This window comes from Podarcis raffonei, chromosome 14 (genome assembly GCF_027172205.1).
Source record: "Podarcis raffonei isolate rPodRaf1 chromosome 14, rPodRaf1.pri, whole genome shotgun sequence".
Lineage (NCBI taxonomy): Eukaryota > Metazoa > Chordata > Lepidosauria > Squamata > Lacertidae > Podarcis > Podarcis raffonei.
Window position 1 is genome coordinate 29,258,699 of NC_070615.1, and position 25,533 is coordinate 29,284,231.

Genomic DNA, 25,533 nt, shown 5'->3' on the forward strand with positions numbered 1-25,533 from the left:
AGCCGGAATAGCAAACTTTCCCTCCTGGCTCTTCCTGTCAATTCATGTTTCCTAATAGGGCTTTAAAAAGTTATTGACAGATTCGCTCCTGCAGAGCAAAGCACAATGTGACCATCCCTGCTGGAGCATCTGATGATATGAGAGCTTTCTGAACCCCAAAGATGCTGATCAGATGGAAACAAATATATATTCATTATTTGTGCATTTAATGCAGCGTGCACTGCATTGATGTCAGGCTGCTAGAGATTGCAGCTCATTAAAATAATTGTCAAAGGAAGAGAGCTCTGGCTGTTACCCCACCCCACCCCCTCAACTACCAAACCTAGTGAAATATACTCAGAGTCGAGAGTGGATTTCATGCTTTTTATTCAGCTCATAGTGGGAGGAGGAATGAATGTTCCCCCAAAGTATCTGCTTTATATATATATTATTTACACAATGGGCTGCACGTGATTGGCTAATTCTGGAATTCTCCTGTAGGCCAATCAGGTTGTGGATTCACTTCCATCTGGAGCTGGATTGGGTGGCTCCTGCAGACCAATCATACTGCTGCATTGTTCTAGGACCAATCAGACTGCTGCATTCTGAATCCTATTGTTCTAGGACCAATCAAACTGCTGCATTTTGGATCCTATTCAACTCAGTACATAACACCTAGTGGTTGCAACAATCCTCTTTTCCCCCTGTTATGTCCTGCAGTGGAGATTCTGCTGGACAGAGAGCCAGCTGCAATGGACAGACCAGCCTCCGGCAATCTGGTGCCTTCCAGATGCTTTGGACTGCAACTCCCATGACCCCCAGCCAGCAAAGCCATTTGGGACTACAAGTCCCATCAGCCCCATGATCAAATGACCATGATGGTGATGAGAGCTGCAATCTGAGACATCTGACTGGCACCTGACTGGGGAAGGCTGGGCACAGTCCCAGTTAGCTACGAAGCTCAATTATGACAGTGATGGAATTTGGACTTTCAAGTTTCAGTGGCGCTCTGTGCAATGCTAAAATGAACAATTCCCACCTCGCACCTTCTGTTCTGTATCATTGTTGCTGCTGTCACTATTAGCCTGCTGCAGTGATTTCTGTATGTTCATTCCAAATTGTCTAAAGAGGTCCTTGCTTTTGTCTGCCCTGTATCGCTAACTCTTCAGCTTCATTAGATGACTCTACTGTGTCTTATTGTTATGCAAGAGGAAGGAATGTAGGAATCATAGCTAACCCTAATCACAGCTGCTGGCAGCGAAGCAGTATCAGGGATTGCTTACTCATGAGTAGACGTATGAGTGACAGTTCCAGGATTTTTTCCCCCACCAGAGGTGGATCTACACACAGGAAACCCCACTATAAATAAGTCAGAAATTAGATTGTTATAATAAAAGTGGGGGAAACTCTATAGAAATTGTGTATTAAAATTTCCTGCTCTCTGTCCTAGTTGGGGTCTGGCTGAAGGCAGGTAGCGGGGTGGTGTTGTAAACCAAATCTGCCCTTTTCCCCTTATGGGGTATCCAAGAGCCCATATAGAGTCCTTACATAGGTTGCCTATTGGTAGGAGAAAATAACAGAGGCCAACCAGAGAATAAAGGTAAAGGTAAAGGTACCCCTGCCCGTATGGGCCTGTCGTGTCCGACTCTAGGGTTTGTGCGCCCATCTCACTCTAGAGGCCGGGAGCCAGCGCTGTCCGCAGACACTTCCGGGTCACGTGGCCAGCGTGACGAAGCTGCTCTGGCGAACCGGCACCAGAGCAGCACACGGAAACGCCGTTTACCTTCCCGCTATAAAGCGGTACCTATTTATCTACTTGCACTTAGGGGTGCTTTCGAACTGCTAGGTGGGCAGGAGCTGGGACTGAAAGACGGGAGCTCACCCCGCCGCGGGGATTCGAACCTCCGACCATGCGATCGGCAAGCCCTAGGTGCTGAGGTTTTACCCACAGCGCCACCCGCGTCCCTCCAACCAGAGAATATTGAGAAGCAAAGCAGCTAGTAAGCCTGATCTTTATTAATCTGTTGAACGGGGTCCTCACTCATCACACACAGGAGGGAAGAGGAACCCAGAACAATGGCGCACAAGGCCTTATATAGACATTTTAAATTCCCTGCCCTCGAGCTCAAGACCACCCCTCCATACATCATACATACATCACAGAAGGGGTGTAACCCAAGTCCACCCCCCACAAACATCATATCTACATCACAGAAAAGGTATTGTTGTTTTTCTTGTCTGCCAGGTTATCTGATTGCCTTTCCTGATAGTCTGTCACCCATTAAAATGCTGATTACTCAATTCCTGAGACAATGGGAAGGCTCTTGGTACACTTATGAACATTTAACATATATCTAAGACCTCAAAATTCCTATTACAGTGGCAAAGCCGTTCACCATTTAGTTCTCAGGCTGGAGATCAATTCACTAAATAAAGGGGAGATACTGAAGTGGGCAGGCAATTGCACCTGAAACAAGCAGCAGTGCCGACCGAGCAGAGCAGAGCCCCAGAACCTATTTCCTTTCTTCCTTTTATTTATTATTTCCTGCATTGCAAAGATACAAGGGTTAACCTATTTTCAACTCCTAGTCCTAAGCTCTGAACAGGTCAGGAGTGCCTTCCTCAGGGGTAGCTGAAATTTCTACTGTTGGCTACATTCCAGCCATGGAAAATCCTGACATTCCTATACACTGGTAGGAGATGTTGTGCCCCTTCACCCGTGTGATGGATTCCTTTCTCTCTTTCACATGAAGCTGCCTAGGTGATTTTCACACCTGGACTGTAGAGGTGTCTTGCTTCCATTACACACTCGAAACACTTTCTCCTCTGTTGTCTTTTCTGGCTGATAAAGATGAAAGGCATCAGTGTCTCTTTGGGGACAGACATGGTTTTCTATGCTGTTTTTCTGCAGAGCCTCCAGAGGGCCAATCCTGCGCTCCTGAGCCTTTTGTTCCTCCCCCACCCTGTTTAGAGCTCACAGCTTCAGTTTGCAGACACTTCACAGAGAGCTCCTGCTCCCCTTGCAGAGGATGCACTAGGAGGTCAAGCTCAGTGGGAAACCACCTGCTTTGCACGTAGAAGGTTGCAGGTTCAATCCCTGATGGTATCTGCTGGCAGGGCTGTGAAAGATTCCCTGTCTGAAATCTCAAGAAGCCGCTGCCTGGAAAAGAAGACAAACTTCAGCTACATGGACCAGGAGCCTGACCTCCTATGTTTGGCGGAGAACATAAGAACATCAGAAGCTGCCTTATACCAAGTCAGGCCAATGGTCCACCTAGCTCAGAATTGTCTACATTGACTGGTAGTGGCTCTCCAGGGCTTTAAGGAAGTGGAGAGACCACAATCTGGAGGAGGACCACCCCCTTTGCATGTAGAAGGTCCCAGGTTTATGTTAGTTTCTGTTTGTTGCCACTGTGCAGTTCTTGGAGTCACAAGACTCTGTTTACATTCCAGAGATTCCATACTGTTGGAAGTCTCACGGGAGACGGGAGACGGATGTGACGTTACTGGTTTCCTGTCTTCTTTGTTTGTTCAGTTGCTCTCTGCTCTCACAGAGAGAGGATGTATTTCTTTTCTGTCTGCGTAGCTTAGTAATAAAACCTAGCAATGTAGCTCAAACTTCTCGTCTGTTCCCTGTGCTGGAAACTCTGTTGAATAGGGAATGTGCCTGGAGCCTTATCAGAGGCTCAGATCGTTAATCATGTCAGAGGGCGATTCCGGAGGAGCTCGGAGGAGCGGAGATTCTGACAGTTTAATCCCCGGTATCTCTAGGTAGGGCTGGGAGAGATAATAGAATCATAGAATTGTAGAGTTTTGAAGGGACCCAAGGGTCATCTAGTCCAACCCCTGCTTTGCAGGAATCTCAGCCAAAGCATCCATGACAGAAGGCCATCCAACCTCTGCTTAAAAACCTCCAAGGAAGGAGAGTCAACAACCTCCTGAGGGAGACCATTCCACTATCAAACAGCTCCTAGCGTCAGAAAGTTTTTCCTGATGTTTAGTCAGAATCTCCTTTCTTGTAACTTGAAGCCATTGGTTTAAGTCATACCCTCCAGAGCAGGAGAAAACAAGCTTGCTCCCTCTTCCATGTGACAGCCCTTGAAATATTTGAAGATGGCTATCATATCTCCTTTCAGTCTCCTCTTTTCTAGGCTAAACTTACCCAGCTCCTTCAACCGTTCCTCATAAGGCTTGATTTCTAGACCCTTGATCATCTTGGTTGCCCTGCTCTGCACATATTCCAGCTTCTCAATATCCTTCTTAAACCAAGGCAGAATAGAGTGGTAATATTAACTTCCCTTGATCTGGACACTATACTTCTGTTGATGCAGCCTAGAATAGCATTAGCTTTTTTTGCTGCAGCATTGCACTGTTGACTCATGTTAAGCTTGTGGTCCACTAAGATCCCAGATCTCTGTTGGAAACCTGCAGAGCATCTGCCATTCAGTGTTGACAATACTGAGTGAGATGTACTAAGGTCTGAACTCTGTATAAGTCATCTTCCATTCCTATTTCACAGGTCCTTGAACCTTCAGAGGTAACACCAAAGGGACTTGCAAAAGAAAGAAAGAAAGAAAGAAAGAAAGAAAGAAAGAAAGAAAGAAAGAAAGAAAGAGTAATTTATTCACTTCTCAGCTAGCTCAGTCCTGGCTTGCCTCAGCTGATCTCAGATTCTTCACCTCTCATTTTTGCTATTCCCATGAATACTTAACACTTACTTAAGCAACGTATGAGCTAACTGAACTGAGGATGCCTTATAGAACTCAATATCAGCCCTGATATTACAACTGCATAAAACTTTGAGCCTGCAACTTTTCCCCACAGTTATGGGTGGAATCAGGAAGCTGCTGCATCACCCACTGGGGAATTGGACCAGGGTCCTGATGCTGGTGGTTTAGAGCCCAGAAAACCTGAGGCTGGCGGCCTGGGCTCTGCATAGCCCATGTTGGGATCCTTCCTGAGCCTGACTTGCAACCAAGAGCAACCAAGTGCTTGCTGCACTACCACACCTGCCCAACAGCGCCGGGAATATGCCAGGTCTTCAGGCTAAGTTGGGAAAGGTGATCTGGGGGAAGAGGCTCCCACGGCCTCAGTTCACCTCCAGCTTCTGCCAGAGCAACTTATGAGTCACTTGGAGCTCTCCATTGTGCTGCCTGGATGTCATGGATGCATGGCATTTTCTGAAAATCTGGCAGCAGATCCACACATTCAACGCACATTTAAAGCACATGACTCTGCAGATGAATCCTGAGATCTGTAGCGTCCCCCTCACAGAGATACCATTCTCAGTGCCCTTTACTACAGTTGCCAAAATTCCTCGGGGGAGCCATTGGATGTGCTTTTTTATGGTGTAGATCTGCCCTTAATGTTGAACTTATCCACACAGATTTCCTCCCAATTCCAATCTTGCTCCTTTAGTGCAAGAAGAAGCAGATATTCCCCCCTACTTCCCACTGATTCCACTTAAAATGTGAACAATGATTGCACATTATATGCATCATTACATTATAATAACATGTGCACATTATATGCTTATACGGTCCAGGTTTCCTAAGGTAACCAGCACATACACAGATGCATACAACAATGTATATAACTCTATAAAAATACTTACACATTAATACTTAATACAGAGTTATCAAAGCAGCTGTTGTCCCTAAACCAGGCCAGAAAAATAGATTGATATTTTTCTGGCTTATAGTGCACTACATTTATTTATTCAAAATGTTTACATACCACCCTTCTGCCCATAGGATTTTAAGGTGTCTTACAGCAGCATAAAAACCATGACAGCATAATTGCTTTCAACTATTTGCAAAGCTCAACACTCTTTGCGCTGGGTTTTGTGTGTGTTGGTTTACGTTGCAAATGCCCAGAAGCATTTACATTTCAGATAGCAGTCACTCTTCAAAATATTTGGCAAGTTTCTGATGTCAACAGTATAAATGCCTTCGCTCTAAGCAATGAAGAGCTCTGTGGAACTTAATAGCACAAATATTCTTCAGCTGCCACCTTCAGGTAGCCCAGCAGAAAAACCAAAGTCTGTCTTCCTTGCTCATTGAGCAGCTGTCATCTGTTGAACCATTCCTATAGAAGGTTGATAAAGCACCTCACAGATTCGAACTCCAGTCTCTGTGTTTAGTGTATATGCAGTTTTTTGAATCCTGGCTGAGTTAGGACATAGGAATCTGTGTTAGTTCACAGGGTATCCCCCAAATCCAGATAATGCAATGCTGTTACAGTGGTACCTCGGGTTACAGACACTTCAGGTTACAGATGCTTCAGGTTACAGACTGATTCAGTTATTGCACTTCACCATGGTACTGCAAATTGTCCACAAACTCTCGGCCACAAGCGCCTACCTGAGAACTGGATTTTCTTGGCCAGTCCTGAATAGGGCCAGAAATACATAAGATCATTTCAGCAGTTTGAATTTCTTCAGGTACTGGTGTACGTGCTCCTTAGGGTATGGGCGAAGGGCAATGCAAGTGGCAATGTTCTCTGGCTGTTCAATCCACACTTTGTGATCGATGTTGTTTTGCTGCAGTACCTCTGCTAACGCAGTCAATGCACACTCATCTGGGGCCTCCAGCACGACGGTCCTCATGCTGCCGCCCTGGGCCAGGTAGGCCGCCGTGTCCGGGTGCTGGTAGTGCGCGTGCACCATGGCCAGGGCCGCGTGGCAGGCCTGCGCCACCGAGGCGCCCAAGGGCCACGAGAGCAGCTCCCGCCGAAGGTCCCCCCTCAGCACCATGTACTGAACCAGCGCCCGCGCCGCCATCTTGCCCCGGGTTACAGGTTACAGACTCCGCTAACCCAGAAATAGTACCTCAGGTTAAGAACTTTGCTTCAGGATGAGAACAGAAATCGTGCTCCGGCGGTGTGGCGGCTGTGGGAGGCCCCATTAGCTAAAGTGGTGCTTCAGGTTAAGAACAGTTTCATGTTAAGAACAGACCTCCAGAATGAATTAAATTCTTAACCCAAGGTACCACTGTACTCCTTTTTCAACCTTCAATAAATGATTCAAGGAGATGGAGCAACTCCTCTATGAAGACAGGTAGCTGCATCTGGGCCTTTTAGATTTGAAAAAGGTGAGGAAGAGGCAACACAATAGAAGATTATAAAATTATGTACAGCATGGAGGAAGTGAATAAAGTTTTTCCTCCCTCTCTCATAACACTGAAATTTGTGGACATCTGATGAAGCTGAATGTTGGAATTTCACAACAGATACAAAACAACCCTTTTCATTCAGTGCATTGTTAAATTGTGGAAACCCCCCACCCCCTATGAGGCAGTGATAGCCACCAACTTAGGTGGCTTTAAAAGAGGATTGGGCAAATTCTTGGAAGAGAGGCTCACTAATGGCTACTAGCCAGGATGGCTGTGCTCTGCCTCCACAGCTGGTGCCAGCAATGCTTCTGAATACCAGTTGCTGGAAGCCACAGAAGGGGAGAGGGCTCTTGTGCTTGAATCCTGCTTGCGCATTTCCCAAAGGCCACTGTGACAAGAGGGTGCTGGACCAGATGGGCCAGTGGCCTGATGCCGCAGGCTCATATTACGTTCTTACTTTCTTATGATTGGAGTTGTAGTTCCCAACATCTTGCAGGCACCAGGTTGGAGAAGTCTGTTCTAGGGCATGAGGTCAGTCAAGGCGCAAGGAAGGCAGACGGGTGTTTCTGGAGCAATCTCCAAGCGCTGTGTATTGTTTTGAAGTGGGAGAAAGAGAGGGGGAGAGAGAGAAATCCCTTCCTAAAAATACAGCTGAAATGACAAATTAATTTTCATCTTGATGGGAGCACGGAGCGACTGCTAAGGGTGGCGAGGACAAAGCCGGTGATTAAACGATAATAAGTGCTTTTGTGTTTATAAGTTATGTGCTCAGTCCTGGAGAGGAATATTTTTAGGTTTCAAAGAACACAGCAGCAGCGGTGGGGCCAAGGGAACTTGTGATGCGATGCAGCAAAGGCTTAAAGCTGTTGTTGCTCACCGGAGGCTCAAAACCCCAAGCCCCTGTTTTTGCAGCCCACTTTATCAGATGCATTTTTTTAAAAAAAAATATTTCCAAAACCAAAAAAAAGAAAAATTACAAACATCAAATTCAACATCCATATTCATTTTCTAACATAAACCTATTACATAATTATCTAAATTAAAATATACCTAATTACTCTAAACTTCTCTTTGCTGTATCCAAATGTAACACAATTAGAAATTTTATATTAAAGCTTTTATATTATAAATAATATTTCAATTTCCCCTTTACCCCCCGTTCCCCTTCACCCATGTGTGATTTTTTTTCTTCTGTCTTGTTGTGTTATTATAATTTAATCATTGTTCAGCTGATTCTTTTATTATTTCCTTGCTTACCCCTGCACATTTTACATGTTATCAATTATGGTTCCAGTTCTGGAACCATATTTTTTCATATATTCCTTCACTCCCTCCCACTCTTTAATTATTCTCTGATTTGAATGGTCACTAATAGTTGCTGTCAAGTTTACCATTTCTACAAACTCACAGAGTTTACTTTGCCATTCTAATAATGATGGTATTCTCTCCCCCTTCCAGTTCTTTGCGATCAGTATTCTGGCCGCTGCTGTTGCGTAATGGAATACATTTTTATCAGATGCATTTTTGAGGGCTGCTGTCCATGTCATCAGATGAATGAAGGGAGATCCTGAGCTGATGGATAGAGAAACGTTTTCCTCCTTTCCCCATAATACTAGAACTCAGGGACATCTAAGAAAGTTGAATGCTGGAAGAGTCAGGGCAGATAAAATAAACTCCCTCTTCACGCAGCACATGATTAAACTATGGAACTCACCTCTGCAGGAAGCTGAATGTGGCCCTCCAGCCCCTCAACCTGGCCCATTGTATTCTTTCCAGGCCACACACATCACAGGCCCTGCTTTGCACTCTTCTTGAGCGTTTTTGACTGGATGAGTGCTGATGATGCCTCTTCCTTGACTGGATGGAGCAGAGGTTTCCAACCTTTCTGAGTCCACGGCTTCCTTGACCAACTGCATTCTTTCTGCGGCACCCCTGTGGCCCTCAAGTGCCCAGTTATGTCACCTCTTACTTGCAGAGCTGGCAGACTCTCCCCCTTTTTCACACACCATGCCTTGTGGAGTGTTCCACCAGCCTCCTTTCCTCTCCCCTCTCCTTGGGAGTCCTCTGGGCAGCCGTAGCTGCTACCTCTGGTCTCTGAGCTGCCCCCCTTCCTGCCTGCTCACACTGCTCCACAGGGGACTGAGAAGTACCCCCTGGCCAGTCCCAGGGGCATCATTCACCTGTGGAGCTTGTAGCCAGAAAAGCTGCTGCAACAAACAGCTGTGCAAGCCTTTGGGAGGCAGAGACGGAAGAAGGCATCAGAGGAGGGAGGGAAGGAAAGAGGGACAGAGGCCAGTGTTGCCCGCAGCACCCCTGACCATCATTCAAGGCACCCCAGGGTGCCACGGCACACTGGTTGAAAACCACTGGGATGGGGTAATAGAGACAGGTGTGTACAAAGGTAGCATTGACATTCCTTCCCGTACCCACTTTTGCCTCTGGCCCCACCCACCACTGGCATGTAGGCCCCTCTCCCAAGGTTATCCAGAAATGAATGAGGACTGTAAAGAGCTCCCCACCCGTGTACGATTTAAATGCAAAACTTTGTGCACTTTCCTTTTTTATTATTTAAAAAAAAGCAGAATCAATCCACCATCGATCCCATCAAATGACCTCACAATAAAACATACACATCCATTTACATACCAAGTGAGATGCCAGATTACTAAACATCTGCTTCAACAGCTAGGAAAACAAGGTTGCAAATATTTGGATAAGATTTTTTCTCATGCCTTCATTGCTCCCAACAGGAACAGGAATTTAGCTACAGTTTCTTTATTTGTATTAGAGAGAAGAAGAATATATGGTGAGTGATATCCAACAAAGCCACACTCAGAATAGGACTAACATTGGATATCGCCCAATATCGAGAATATCTTCCAGGAATCTTCCAGCTTCTAGAATCCAAGGTGTTTGTTGGATTAATCAACTCTTTCTGGAGTGGACAATTAATGCTACAGAATATAAGATGCTCCTTGCCTGTGTTTCAATTTCTTCTGAACATGGACACAACCTTAAAAAGAAGAAGCAAAAAACAGGACAGATGGAGTTCTGAATGAATGCAAATGAAACTGACTGCAGACTGGAAATAGACTAATCCACCCATCTCTAACTTTAGATAGAATTATAGAATTGTAGAGTTGGCTGATGATCAGTGTAGATGGTACTGCACTAGATAGATCAGTGGTCTACAGGTCAGTGTAGTGTAGTAGCTCAGTGGTAGAGCATCTGCTTTGCTTGCAGAAGGTTTCAGGTTCAATCACTAAGGGCATCTTTAGGATGGGGTGGGACCACCCCCTGCCTGATACTCTGGAGCACCACTGCCAGTCAGTGTCGACATTACTGAGAGAGGTGGACCCCAATGAGGCAGTTTCCTGTGTTCCTATTCTATCAGCTCTTTCTTCACAACCATGAGGACTAGAATCTTACTTGTTATCTTTAGGGGGAAGGGCCTTGTGGAATAGAGGTTCTGCTTTGCATGCAGAAGGTCCCAGGTTCAATCCACAGTATCTCTGTGTAGGGCTGGGAAAAGTCTTCCCTGCCTGGAACCCTGGAGAGCCACTGTCAGACAGTGTGGACAGTTCTGACCTAGATGGACCAGTGGTCTGTATAGGGCAGCTTCCTACAGTCCAATGCATTAAAGGTACGTATATCCACTAAGACTATAACATTTGTGGTGCTTCTTCATTTTTTAGCACTATTGTGGGACAGCACCGTGGGTGCACTATGAGAGGCTGTTAACATGTGCCTATTAAATTTGTCATGGGTGAAGTGGCACCTAAAATTGCAAATTTGGCAATTTGCCTTTTAAAACATCCTCCTGAACACTCAGGACAGCCAATTTTCTTTTCTTTTCTTTTCTTTAAAAAAATGGAGATCAGTTTGGTAAACTTCTGGCTTTTTAACTTGCATTTTTTGTTGCTCTTAAATCCTTCTTTTGAAACAGAAACTTCCTGTCATTGAAACGGACAATCAGTCCCTGCGAAGCAGCTGCAGCATGAAGTGAGGTATCTTTTGGCAGCCACATCAAAAATTAAGAGACTCTCTCTTTGAGACAAAATTGTGCATTCATCTCCCTGCTTTTGTGCAGGGGAGGAAAAAATGATTTGCAATTTAACTTTTCTGTAATGAGCTGCTGCTATTATACGGATTCCATAATGGCTGGTTTGGCTGGAACAGATTGTTGGTGCAACTGGTTTGCAAAACATTTTTCAATGCGAGCCCTGCTTTTTTTTTGCTTGTTTTAAATAGCAACAGCTGCTAAGCCTGATAATTATTGTATTTCATCAAAATAAACTTACCAACTTGCTCTTCTTCATGCCTTTCCCCATTGCAGTCCCCCAATGGATCGGGCTAGCTTTATTTTATTTTATTTTGGGCGGAAAACAACAACTTTAATTGTGCCCTGGAGGAAAAGACACCGTAAGAGAGGTAGACTGGAGGCACTCCTAGTCCTTGTCCAAGCCAGTTGCCCACTTTAAGTGCTTTGTGGTGCTACAACACCGACCTGCTTTGCTACCTTGGAGCTGTCCATGGTGCTGCCTCTGAGCTCTCATGGTGCTGTAACATCCGACTTGCTTTGCTACTTGCACTTATGGGCTCACCCATGGAACCAAGGCAGAGTAAATATAAAGATACCACAAAAATGCCCTTGCTCTGTGTCATTCAAAAGGAAACTAGGCTCAACACCTCCACCCATTCACTTGGGGACTTGGGGAACCGTGGAGGAGGTGCACATTTTATTTGTAGCTATGCTCCTCTCTGACACACATGGACACTAAAATGCTCATGAACAAATGACTGAATGTTCCTCTCTAGACAATGAGGGAAGGTGTGTGTGATTTAACTATCTACAATTAAAAATGGACTGAAAATAAGAGCCAAGAGATTCCGGTATAGGGTTTAAGATCAGAGGGGCTGGGGCTGAGTTGCTCTGCCATCTCCAAAACATTTGGGTTCCATCTGTGTTTTATCAATAGTTGAAAAGGTTGGACTGAAACAGGCTCAAATCACACCATACTCTAATCTATTAATGAGCTCCAGTGCTGAGCATTACCATAAAGCAATTAATCTATCTCAAAAACCAGTCAGTTACTGAAAGGAAGGAGGGGAATCAAATAACCACAAGGACCTTCACTGTTGAAACTAAGTATTCTTGTGGAAATTGGGGAGGCAAGCCAGAAGTGTGTCACTGGCTGGATGTTTAGGGGATGCTTTAACCCCAAGATGATTGATCAGCTGCAGGCCATACAACCGTTGAGTTCATCTGCCCAGCTGTTTGGCCACAGCTGGAGCTCAGCTCCCAGCCCTGGATGCTTTTGATGCAATGAGATGCACACCAATGGGGTGTAATGCAGGCAACAGCAGTCCTTCCTCACCCAGTTGATGAGGAGGAGTCTGATGCCAAGGGGAAGAGCGAGTGTGTGTGTGAGAGGATTTCAGCCAGCAGTGCCTGAAATTCAAAGCATCATGTCTAGGAAGAGCAGTAAAAATGTATACTTTATATTAAATGCTGCTCAGGAAGTAAGTGATCCTTGCTATGCAATGACCTCCTTCTCTTCTGCATGGATTCGACTTATATCTGGTAATCCTCTTCAGATAATAACCACGTCCTTTGGCACCTCAAAAAGACATAAACTTCCATGACCAACAGTCCGCTTCACCAAATGCATGGGAGTGAGATCTTCGGCCACCAGGTATACATTCACATGTGGGTTTGGTTTTTTTTGGAAGGGAGGGATTGTAAACAGTGAGGTCGGTTGGAAATGAAATTCATAAAAGTACAGGGATAATTATGTAAACAGTGGACAATCACTAAACAGTTCTTGATGAGACAAACACCTTGGCATTGGTGAGCCAATTAATATGTATAATGTGCTAAACATCCTTTGTCTCCATTCAAATTGCAAACCATGGCACTGAAATGCTTTACATAAGGCAACAACCATTTTATGCTTGTCCAATATTTGTGTGACTGCGCATGTGCATATTGCTGCAACCTAGAAGTGGCTGGAAAAGGGGGTGGGGCAGAGCAGGGGTGGGGGGCATAATGGGGTGGGGCCAAGTGGGCTTATGTGCCCTCCGTCAGTGTGCATGTGGGGTGGGGGTGGTCGGTAATGTAACCCCTACACAAAATGGTCATTGCCTGTATTGTAATCCATGAGTTTCACAAGGCAGGTCTCCCTTCGACATGTCCTTGCAACTGTGAAACAGAGAGTGTGCACACACCTGGGAATCTGCAGAAACATGTTATTGCTGGACCTGCCACCTTGTCAACACCCAAGACTGGTTCTGCCTCGCCATTCTCAATGGACAGCAGCCACTGCTGCCAAGAACCCTTCAAAGCAGTTGACTTTGAATGCCATGTATTGCATTTTGATTCCCAGGGAGAATGGTCAGTGAGATTTCCTCTCTCGAGTGCTAAAATAACCTGACCAGCCTTGGGTGCTTTTACATGGGCTATTTTGCTTCAGGTTCAAAATGTCTTTGTCCGGCCCTGGCAATGCCCGTATGGAGCCTGAATCAAAGCTGATCCTGCCTTGCGACTGGGTGAGGTGATCTGCTGAGAAACCACCTTTGTGTGTCCAGGAGAGATATAGGCAGGAATTGGAGCCTCAGTGGTGGAGTAACACTTTTCAAATATGTTCTCCCTCCACTCCAGCAGAGATTTGAGCCCCACTTCAGACAGCAAACCTCTGTAGCTGTGTACAAGATACAATACCTAATACAATGAAGTCCATGTAGACCAGTGCAAAGAATGTACCTCTCTTGGATTTTGAAATGGGGAGCCTTGCTGAGAATGAGACTCGACTGAAGAAACTGACAGAGCTCAGTTTTGCATGAACAGGATCAGGGAAGAACATACCAAATCAGACCACTGGTCTGCCTAGTTCACTCTTGTCCACACACTGGATGGCAGCAGTGGCTCTCGAGGGTTTCAGGCAGGGGGCATTCCCAGTCGTACCTGGATATGCCAGGGGGACTCAACCTAGACCTTCTGCATGCAAAGCAGATGCTCTGCCACTCAGCTGTGACCCTTCACCACTGAGCCAAAAGGAAGTATTATTGCAGCTAAGGATGGATGGAACGGTCTTAATTCAGCCCATGTCTATTTCATATGAGACCGACTGAAGGTCCATTTTCAGATGCATGAGCAGATTTTTAAAAATCCACACAAATGTCTCTCTCTGTTTTCAAAAACTACTTACAATTTTACATTGCGGCCCAAGGGCTGCCTTTTATTTTTCCTTTTTTTGTAAAAACATCTATACTATAGCCACTTGGAGCGGCTACAGCTCGCCACACCAGTGTGAAAAGCATCTGAAAAGGTCCCTGGATTCTGCAGCACATGAAGACACACTGTTCCCATGTACTGATGGGGGCAGTCATCATTTCTCATCTTCATCCTTATAGTACCACCTGGAGGGACAGCATATCATGAAGCATCATCACATCTTCAAATATCTGAAGGGCTGTCACACAGAAGATGGAGCAAGTTTGTTTTCCGCTGCTCCAGAGGGGAGGACCCAAACCAATAGATTCAAATGGCAAGAAATGAGATTTTGCACAAACATTAGGACGAGCTTTCTGACGGTAAGGGCTGTTCAACAATGGAATGGACCGCCTTGGAAGGTGGTGGACTCTCTTTCCTTGAAGGTTTTCAAACAGAGGTTGGATGACCATCTGCCAGGGGTTCTTCAGCTGTGATTTTTTTGCTTTGCAGGGGGTTGGACTAGATGACCCTTGGGGTACCCTCCAACTTTCAGTTCTATGATTCTAATGCAATTTTCAGGCCATTTTCTTCCAGTCTGGCAGGACTGGTGATTCTGGAATATGCCATGTTCTGACAAGCACAATACTTCCAGAGTTGTCGAATGACAAGTTCATTATGTAATGTGGACCCCAAATTGCTTCCCTGCTGTTCCTGTCTGCAGTCTTCAACTCTTCAAAGAGAGGGATTTTAAAATATTTTTTTTTGTTGAAGTGTGGGTCTCTGGTGAAAATATTATAGGAGCAGGCAGGACTGATTGCATGATTTGGGTCTGCCTACAGCTTTCATAGGGAGAAAACTTTTCTAGGGAATAGACTGAGGCCCTGCCTGCAGAATCAGTTGATGAGTCAATAAACCAGCTGTGATTCTTAATCCAGGATTGTGCTTTTGCAGGTAGGGGTGATGAGATCTGCTAATGGCAGTGGGAGCAGACTCATTACCAGCAAAGTATTGCCCCTTCCCCTTCTTGCAAAGATTGCATTCCAGCAGAATGAAATGTCTGGACTGCACGTGTGTGCTAAGAAACCTGCCTGGAATCTTTATATAACTCAATTAAATGCAGCAGTTTAGTTTCCAGAACCTGTGTAGAGCTCAATGAATAGGATGATTTAGGTCCAGCAGGCAACCTGCTGGACACAGTTAAAGAGACAGTGACTTTATGCACCTGATCTTGGTCACACAACCTGGTCCTCTCTTGGCCAATACCCTGATCCTGGGCAAGAACTATGGCTGAAAAAGAGACAGAGAGGTTTGCCTTTCAGCCCCCCTTTCCCCCATTGCTCTCTCAACTGAGCTCCAGTTGCTCAGTCCTTATGAGGTTTGACTCCACTTGTGTCGAGAGGTGAATATGCTGCAGAGGCGCTGCCAGTCAGAGCAGACAATGCTGAGCTAGAGGGACTGATGTTCTGACTTGGTATAGGGCAACTTCCTATGCTTTCCAACCAACTGTATTTACAGCACAAGGCCTGGCCAATCCAGAGGCTTCAAGGTGCCTGCCAATCAGAGGGCACAATGCTGCACAGTCAATTGCTTTCAGGGACTGGGCAGAGGAGGAATGGTAGAGACCGCTTCCCCATCCCGACCCTTCCAGGGAGAAGGAAGAGGAAGACAGTATAGATTTACAACAGTGGTTTGAGGGAGGTTACTGCTCAGAGGCAGATGTTGGGAGAGGAGGAGCCAGAGCAGCAGCTGGCTGACACATTGTCATTGGAAAGCATTCCAGACCCTCCATCTCCCAGAACACAGTGAGCCTTAAAAGTAGGAGAGCAAAGAACTAAGAGACAGAGGGCACGTAGCAGCACCCATAGAAGGGATGAATGAGGCAAGTGGGAGAGACGGTGTGTGTGTGTGTGTGCGCATGTGGATTCACTTGGGACAACACCATTATCCAAGAGGCTGGGTTCTATAGCCTCTCTCTATAAAGACTGAAATAAACAAGCACGGTGAGAAACTTTTCCTTGTCTTTATACAGTGGTACTTCAGGTTACAAGGGACGCGGGTGGCGCTGTGGGTAAAAGCCTCAGTGCCTAGGGCTTGCCGATCGAAAGGTCGGCAGTTCGAATCCCCGCGGCGGGGTGCGCTCCCGTTGTTCGGTCCCAGCGCCGGCCAACCTAGCAGTTCGAAAGCACCCCCGGGTGCAAGTAGATAAATAGGGACCACTTACCAGCGGGAAGGTAAACGGCGTTTCCGTGTGCGGCTCTGGCTCGCCAGAGTAGCTTCGTCACGCTGGCCACGTGACCCGGAAGTGTCTGCGGACAGCGCTGGCCCCCGGCCTCTTGAGTGAGATGGGCGCACAACCCCAGAGTCTGTCAAGACTGGCCCGTACGGGCAGGGGTACCTTTACCTTTACCTTTACTTCAGGTTACATACACTTCAGGTTACATATGCTTCAGGTCACAGATTCCGCTAACCCAGAAATAGTGCTTCAGGTTAAGAACTTTGCTTCAGGATAAGAACAGAAATCGGGCTCCGGCCGCGCGGCGGCACGGCAATAGGAGGCCCCATTAGCTAAAGTGGTGCTTCAAATTAAGAACAGTTTCAGGTTAAGAACGGACCTCCGGAATGAATTAAGTACTTAACCCGAGGTACCACTGTACTTTCTTGGGCAACCAAATGGGAGCCGCTGATAGCATCCTGACACCTGCATGGCTTGGGGACCTTCATACAGGCAGACTCATAAGAACATAGCTTAAGAAGAGCCTGCTGGATCAGGCCAATGGCCCATCTAGTCCAGCAGCCTGTCATTACAGTGGCCAAACAGATCCCCCATTTGGAAAACCTTCCAGCAGGATTAGAGGACAAGAGACCGTTCCCCTCCTGGGGTGTCCAGCAGCTGGGATTCAGAAGCACTGCTGCTTCTAGCTGTGGAGGTAGAGCATAGCCACTGTGGCTAATAACCATCGCTAGCCCTCTCCTCTATGAATTTGCACCAACCTAAGCCATCCAGGTTGGTGGCCATCACTGCCTCCTACAGGAGCATAGCTGTCAACTTTTCCCTTTTCTTGCGAGGAATCCTATTCGGAATAAGGGAAGTCCCCTTAAAAAAAGGGAAAAGTTGACAGCTATGTGCAGGAGAGAGTTCCATAGTTGAACCGCGAGCTGCATGGCTCTTCTTCCCACATTTTGCTTTCTAGCAAAAGCACTAGAACTTTCCAGGAGAGTCTCTGTAATGGATGGTATAACTCTTGCTTTAAAAAGGGTAGAGGGAACGGAATTTTCCAAAGCAAACCCAAGTTGAAAGAACCTGCTTGGGACCTCCCCTTGCCCTACCAATGATGTATTTCAGGGATCACCAGCTTGCGTACCTCCACATGCCGGTGGGCTTGAAGGCCACCTTCCTGCTGTTGGCCTTTTGTACCTTCCTTTCAGAGTGGCCCCCTCCCACTCAGCGCGGCGAATGCCCCACACGGCTCCATGTGTTACGCTCAGGAGAGAAATACCTCCAGAGGGTTCCGCTATGAGCTGGCACCAGGATCCGCCCCCTCTGCTGATCCACAGGCACATCTCTCCTCCACAAAGCAGCTGGTCCGTGCTTGGCATCGCAAGTCAGCATCCCACAGTTGGCCACGTCACCCATTGCTGCCACAAATATCTCATTCTTGGATCTAACTCAATGGAATCGAGTTCTTCATTCTCAAAATATCTTCTTCCAGGGGTAGGACGGGACTCTCTCTCTCAAAAACAAACACCCTCAACAACTTTGATCCTCCTCTTACAGTCGCAGGTTTAAGCTGCGATTTCCAAAATGCCGACTGGGGCTGGTGCGAGTTGTAGGCTGAAACATTTGGAAGTCACCATGAATTTAAGATGGTGCTCAAGTGACACATTGGAACATGCTTTATACGGAGTCAGATCAATGCTGCATCTAGCTCAGTACTGTCTGCACTGACTGGCAGCAGCTCTCCAGGCTTTCAGACAGAAAACTGAGGACTGAACCTGGGACTTTCTGCATGCAAACCAGATGCTCCACCACTGAGCATGTGTGTCTCCAAGTCTCCCACTGCTGTAAGGAGCTCCCCTCCCATTACACCCCAGCCTAGCAAAAGTCTTCTCCACCTCCACCCACAACCCTTCCTGTAACAGACCATACAGGAAGTCTATGTCTGTTTTATGGTTCACAGTCAGGAACACTGCCTCTAGCAAAAAAGCTGCATTTAATATTGATAAGTTTTGCATTTTAAATATTTCTCAAGGACACAGAGGTCCTAGGAAGGGTGCTCTCGAAATACGTTTGCAAGCAGAGGGAATATGCTTGCAGTTTTCTCTCCTTCAGTGAGTTTAAAAAAGAAGCTTCAGCCATTTGAGTATTTCCAATTTTCCATCACCCACCTCAACATGATGTTTCCCCTAAGCCCACCAAAGATCTACACATGAAGGGTTGTATACTATTTTAATAATAATAATAATAATAATAATAATAATAATAATAATAATAATAGTAATAGTCAAGTGGGAACTTGGGGGTAAAAGAAAACATTTGGATGCTGCTTAGCTTTGCTCTCCTGCTATGTTGCTCTTTATTTTAAATACTGTTTAACAGTTTTTCCTCCAAAAGAGGCTGGCCACAGTTTGAGTTTCAGGACACCAAGGCAAACATAACAGGTGTTCTTGCCATTATACAAATCTATGGTGTCACCACATTTGGAATACCGTGTACACTTCTGGTTGCCTCACCTCAAAAAGGACATTGTAGAGTTGGAAAAGGTTCAGAAAAGGAAAACCAGAATGATCAAGGGGAGGGAGCGACTTCCCTATGATGAAAACTTACATCATTTGGGACTTTTTAGTTTAGAAAAAAAGGCGAGAGGCATAGCTGCCAACTTTTCCCTTTTCTTATGAGGAATCCTATTCGGAATAAGGGAATTTCCCTTAAAAAGGGGGAAAAGTTGACAGCTATGGTAAGAGGGCATATGATAGATGTTTATAAAATAATGTATGACACGGAGAAAGTGGAAAGAGAAAAAAATTTCTCCTTTTCTCATGACACTAGAATTCGTGGACGACCGATGAAACTGAATGTTGGAAGATTTGGGAAGGATAAAAATTCTGTGCTTCCTGCAGCACAGAATTAATCTATGGAACTCATCCCCACAGAAGGTAGGGACGACCACCAGCTTGGATGGCTTCCAAAGAGGATTGGACTGATTCAAGGAGGGTATCAATGACTGCTAGCCACAAGGGCTCTGCTCTGCTTCCACAGTTGGAGGCAGCAATGCTTCTGAATACCAGTTGCCAGAAACGACAGGAGGGGAGAGGGCTCTTGTGCTCAAATCTTGCTTGTGGGTTTCACACAGGCATCTGGTTGGCCACTGTGAAGAAAGAATGCTGTGCTGACCCAGCTCTTAAAATGTTCTTATTTTTCAGACACCTTTGCTGAACTGTTTCCAATGCTTAAGGCTTGTTTGTTCAGACCAGTCTACCCAGACACAAAATTCCGATATGTGTATTTGTTTAAAAACTGTTGTTTCCCCCCTGTTTTTTTTATTCAATTTTGTACATCTACTTGTCTTTAAAGTTTGATTTTACCAGTGTTTTCCTTTTGACTATTTTCTATTGTTTTTACCTAAACTGCTTAGAGGCTGTTGTCCCCCCCCTTTTTTCTGATTAAGCACTATGTAAAGCTTTCTAGATAAGGGGTGGGGGAAAATACAGCCTGTATTTAGGGAAAAGAACTCTCCCTTAGAGGCCACTTCCCACCAATAATTACCTGATTCAGCACTCCCCCCAACCCATTAAAAGACTCTTGCATTAAAGGGCACTTGGCTGGTATCTTTTGGAGAAACTGTTGGGTGGGCATAGAGGGAAATGCCAACCAGCTTAAACAAACAGAGACAGAGTGCCTTGGGTATTCTCGGATCAAAAGTAGGATGAAAATTGGGGTGGGCTGAACATCAGCAAGTTAGGTCACCATTTAAAGGTAAAGGTAAAGGTAAAGGACCCCTGGATGGTTAAACCCAGTCAAAGGCGACGATGGGGTTGCGGCGCTCATCTCATTTTCAGGCCAAGGGAGCCAGCGTTTGTCCACAGATTGCTTTTCGGGTCATGTGGCCAGCATGACTTAACTGCTTCTGGCGCAATGGAACACCGGGCCAGAACCCAGAGCACATGGAAATGCCATTTACCTTCCCGCCACAGCGGTACCTATTGATCTACTTGCACTGGCATGCTTTCGAACTGCTAGGTTGGCAGGAGCTGGGACAGAGCAATGGGAGCTCAATCCATCATGGAGATTTGAACCGCCGACCTTCTGATCGGCAAGCCCAAGAGGCTCAGTGGTTTAGACCACAGCACCACCAGCATCCCTATGTCACCATGTGCAAGAGGAAGGCTAAGGAAAACCAACAGACTGCTTGTCCCTTTTCTTCCCCAGGTCTTCAAAGCTGACTGCCTTTCCATGTTCCACCTGCCAAGGTGTGTGTGTGGAGAGATATATTTGGGGCAGAACACAGCAGATGCTCTTGGCAGCTCCAGGAAAATATATTGCATGTAAATTGCAATTCACAGGTGGGGCTTCCTTGAAGTTGACAGTGGTAGCATTTGTGCTGATTCCTCAAGAAAGCTGCTGACTGATCTTCGCTATTTTGCAATATGAACAAAAAACCCCTCCCATGTTCCCCCTCCATATATTGCTCCCCGCCCCATGCCTTCCTTTACCAACAAAAGGCCTCTGAACCACAAATGCTGATCCGAATGTGTTTTATTGGTATATATTTGCTTTCCTTGGACCTTTCAAACATTCCAGATATCGACCGCCCATCTGTACAGGATATAGACTGGTGCTGCAGCTGGAAAAGCAGATTGCAAACTCAACCACACATAATCTTCATGGTGTCCAGAGATCTACCTCTGGGCATGAGAGAGTGAGCTCATCCTACCTGCAATGTCAAAAGCTGACCCACAGATGGCAGATGACGACCAGCACCTTGGGAGAGATGGAGGAGGGGGAGCATTTGCCTCTCCCCACCTGACCCGGAGTCCTTGATGGGAGCGTTGAAGATGCGAGAAAAACACAGAGCCCTCCCTAAACCCACAGAAATGGCTCCGGGCCATCTCTTCCAACCACATGGCAGGAAATGGGATTCCAAGCTATTTAATGCATGCACACAAAAACAGACAGCCCCCACCCCAACCCCCCCAGCATCACTCAATACAATCCGGATGGAAGAAGGGACAATGGTCACAGTCTTCTCAAACACACTCAGGTTCGCCGTTTCGTGCTTGGAGATTTCCCACAGAGGTGATTTCGGGATGACCACAGCGCGCAAGTGGGATTTCCGCGGGGGGGACCAATAGCCATGGGGTACTCCCTACATTCCTGATGGGGCCTCCTGGCAGTCCAATGGGAACCCCTTTTGCTGTGCATGTGGCAAAGCTACAATGTCTGTTCTTGCTCAAAGAATGAGAGGTTTGGGAATTGGGGAGGCTCAGCGGCAGTCAAACCAAAGCCACAATCGCTTGGGCTTAGCAAGTGGAGATTTGAGGATTTCAAAAACGAAATGGAAAAAAACGAAGTCCTCAACCCAGGTTGCCCATGAGGGGCAGGATCCCCACCGAGGGTTTCTTCTGAAAAACAAAGTTTCACTGGTTACACCATCACAGGGGGCGGGTCATGTCATGCAGTCTCAACGATACACCTCTATACATGGCAGCCAGCAGGGCAGCTCTGACTGCCAGGACTCTCAGCCAACCAGGGGCGAGGCTGGCCTCAGACTGGCGTGGTTCTTCTGTTGCCTGGATTGTTGTGTAAGGACTCCTTGAACTCTTTGGGGAGGGAGTTGTGAATCTGTAAAAACCCATGATCTCTCTCTGAGTTGAGCAGTGTCCCAATAGTCAGCTTGGAAGGATCCCTGGAGAGGGTGAACATGGAGATGTCAGTGGACGGGATGGTGTTGAAGCCTTTGCCGATGGGGGACAGGTCCCTGGACCTGGGCTCCGTGGAGCGGGAGCTGGATCTCCTTCGGAACCGGTACCGGTAGGTAGGCAAGCGGGCAAAGGTGGACTTCTTCAGCAGCGCCACGGAATGGGTTTTGGCTCGGATCTGGCGGTGCTTCTCGATGTACATGTGGACGGCAATCACCCCCACCATCTCAGCAATGATGAAGGATAAGGCCCCGAAGTAGAAGGACCAGCCGTAGGAGTAACTCTTCTTGGAGTCGCTCTGCCCAGGGTCCCCGGCGTTGGCAGAGATGTAAACGATAATCCCAATGATGTTGCTTAGCCCTGAAGGGAAGAATCAGAGGAGGACTAAAGTAACTTTGTGTCCGGGAGTCAACAGGGAGAACAGGTCATTTGCAGAACAGAGAAAGACAGTGACATGCTGGTTAACTTATGATATGCGATATACGATATACAATATATGATATACGATATATGCCATACGATATACGATATACGATATCTTTATTGTCATTGTCCCATACAGAACAATGAAATTGAAAAACTACATAAAACATTCAACCCCCCCTAAAAACTCTGAAACCCCGTTTTAAAATACAATATACTATAGAGACTCCTTATGCTGTGTTTAGAACCAGAATTGAATTTGAGTAGAAACTGTTTCTCAGGCGGCTAGTCCTGGTCTTTATAACCCTATACCTTCTTCCAGAAGGCAGAAGCTGAAAGAGATAATTTCCGGGGTGCATACTATCCTGTTACAGTTAGTTTCGTTATTAAAGAAGCAGAGCAGAGAACACACAGGAGCTTCTAAGGGTTGTTCCTGTCTAGATGAAGCAGTTGCCTGGACTGGATTGTAACTCCCTGCCTTCACTCTCTAACCCAAAGAACGCTCTCTGTTTTTGCCTGGCTCTCTGCTCTGTGACATGCAGTAGATGCCTTGTTCTAGGAGTGGAAGGGAAGAGGCTTGCAGGCTGTCAGCAGAGAAATTGTCAGGGTGGCTCTGGTGGAGCTGTCAAGTCTGATTCCTGTGGGCTGGGGCACCTGCCTGTTTCCTCCTCTTCATCCTCCTCCAAGCTCCCAGCCTCCAGCACTTCCCAGCTTTCCCCCTCCTCTTGGGTGTGGCTGATTTCCCACCACCAGGAGCCAGGATCCAAACCCTCTCCCTCTGTGCTTTCCCCCGGGGGCTCTGGTCAGGTGGCTTCTGCCACTCTTCCCCATACAGCCAGTTCCTGACACTTTGCTCATCCAGTCAGAGGAGATGAATGGGACTCTGCAGTATGCAAGGGATGAACTGGTGGCACACAAACACCAACATATTTGGTGAAGTCATGCTATTTTCATTTCAACTCCTGGAAGAAAACACATTTGCTCTGCACCCTTCTGCCTCCATATGGTCTCCTCCAACTTTGCATGCCTATGAATGGGATAGCTGGGTATCTGTCCCAAAAGGGCCATAGAGCAGAACATCTGCCCTGGAAGCAGGGTTCCAGGTTCATCCCCCACATCTCCAGGTAGGACTGGGAGTGTCCACTGCTTGACAGCTGATGGAGACCCAATGCAAGAACACTGAGCTAGATGCACCATCAGTTTGACACATTATCAGATCTTCCAGCATTCCTGCCTGACACCAGCACCAGCCAGCACCCCAGGGGCATTTTCTGGACTCTGTGTGAAACAGGAGGGGGGCACCCTTTCAGCTAACATGCATGAGGCGCCCCCCCTTGCTTCCTTGCCACAGAGGAGCTTTGTGTTGCGTTAATGAGCCAAGAGCGTTTTGTTTGCTGCTTTGTGTCTCTACTCCTTTCGGCTGAAGAAGTGAGAACAATGCTCTCTGTCTTTTTTTTAGGGTGGAGCGTTTGTGGAGGGAGCCCAAGACAAAAGATTTCCTGGAGACAAAGATACTGTCACGAAATAGCCCACGACAGCAGTCAGGAAGGAAGCCATTTGCCACTCGCTCGCATTCCTCTCCAGATGGCTGCTCCTCTCCAGATGTTGAATTGGCCAGGGCAGTGCAAAGGCACAGCAGCCTCCTGGGAATGGGAGAGGCCTGGTTTCAGCAGGTTCTGCCAAACCACTGTTTCCCAAAGTGGGCAGTACTGCCCCCTGGGGGTCACAAGGATTCTTGGGGAGGGGTTGCTAAGAGTCATGGGGGGGGGGTGCAGGGGGCACCAGAAGTGTAAATGACTATCAGCCTTTGAAAAGCTGGTATCACGGGATCACGTTCATCAGCTTCATTGAATTAATTAAACCACATAGTTTTAATTGGATTTTGAATAAATGTGCAATTAATTGTTACTGTTTCGAATTTTATTGTGTGACTATCTTCCTTAGTGGGTCATGTGTGTATACCCCTAGTATACCCCTGTAGTACCCGTTCCACCTTTGGAACGCCCTGCAACCAGATTGGTCTCATGTTTGACCTCCTTGCAATGGAAACCACTCTTCTGAATAATGCGTTTTATAGGGCAGGCCTGCGCAGGGGGTGGGGCAGCTGGGTACGCTTGCCCTGGGCCTCAGAGGGCTAAGCTGGCTGGGCTACCCTGCCAGAGGCTGCCTGTTTTTTTGTTTGTGTTTATAACTTTGTTCTAACAAGACTCCCACCTTGGACCTCAGATAAGCTCTGTACAGGCCTGGGCAAGTCAGGGTTTACCCAAGTATCCCAGAAAAATGGGACATCCCATTTTCTTGTGTGAGAGCACAGCGGCCATTTGGGGTGCTGTGATCTCAAGTGAGAACGTACTGAGACCTTGCCCAGAAAAAAGCAACCCCCAAAGTTCTCCCCCCCCCCAGGGCTGCAATCTCATGGTGCATTTTTGGGTGCCTTGTGAGCTTGGCCCCGAAAAAGCATGTTTTTTGGGCTCAGTGATCTTGCGCTGGTCACATGACTGACTTGGGAGCGTGGGAGGGAGCACATGGACCCCGGTTTGGGGACTCAAGGTGTTGGAGGGTATAGTAGGGTACGGGGCACTAGGATGAGTCTATGGAACCAAGCTGGCTGTGGCCCCCCAAAGCTGACTACTTCGATCGGTGGAATTTGCAGCACTACAGGTACCACAACACACTTATTCTGCGTTTGCAAGAACTTGATCATTTAAGGTGGCACAGAAAGGCAGCAGCATGAGACTGTCGAGAAAAGGCAGCCTGGAACAGGTGCATTTTGAAAGCTTGCTTGCAAGCCTGAACAGAATCCGTCCAGCTGGCAGTTCCAGAACTGTGGAGCCACCACAGAGAGAGTGCTTGTACTACCAATTTCATTTATTTTCCTGGTGGCCGTAC

The 25,533-nt window shown here is 46.8% G+C and overlaps 2 protein-coding genes across 3 annotated transcripts in view; both read right to left on the reverse strand.

Annotated features, from left to right (window-relative positions):
• Window positions 1–6,278: 6,278 nt before the first annotated feature.
• LOC128401495 (putative peptidyl-tRNA hydrolase PTRHD1) lies at window positions 6,279–6,764 on the reverse strand. The gene has a single exon (XM_053364620.1). It carries the CDS (start codon window positions 6,758–6,760, stop codon window positions 6,395–6,397), a length of 366 nt encoding a protein of 121 aa, XP_053220595.1. The 5' UTR covers window positions 6,761–6,764; the 3' UTR covers window positions 6,279–6,394.
• A 14,276-nt stretch (window positions 6,765–21,040) lies between these two features.
• Window positions 21,041–25,533, reverse strand: part of CACNG3 (calcium voltage-gated channel auxiliary subunit gamma 3) — a 67,384-nt gene continuing 62,891 nt past the window's right edge. For both annotated transcript variants that reach the window (XM_053365911.1, XM_053365910.1), the window contains exon 4: window positions 21,041–22,581. In XM_053365911.1, the coding sequence (XP_053221886.1) occupies window positions 22,067–22,581 (515 nt within the window). In that variant the 3' untranslated portion in view covers window positions 21,041–22,066. The remainder of the gene's footprint in view (window positions 22,582–25,533) is intronic.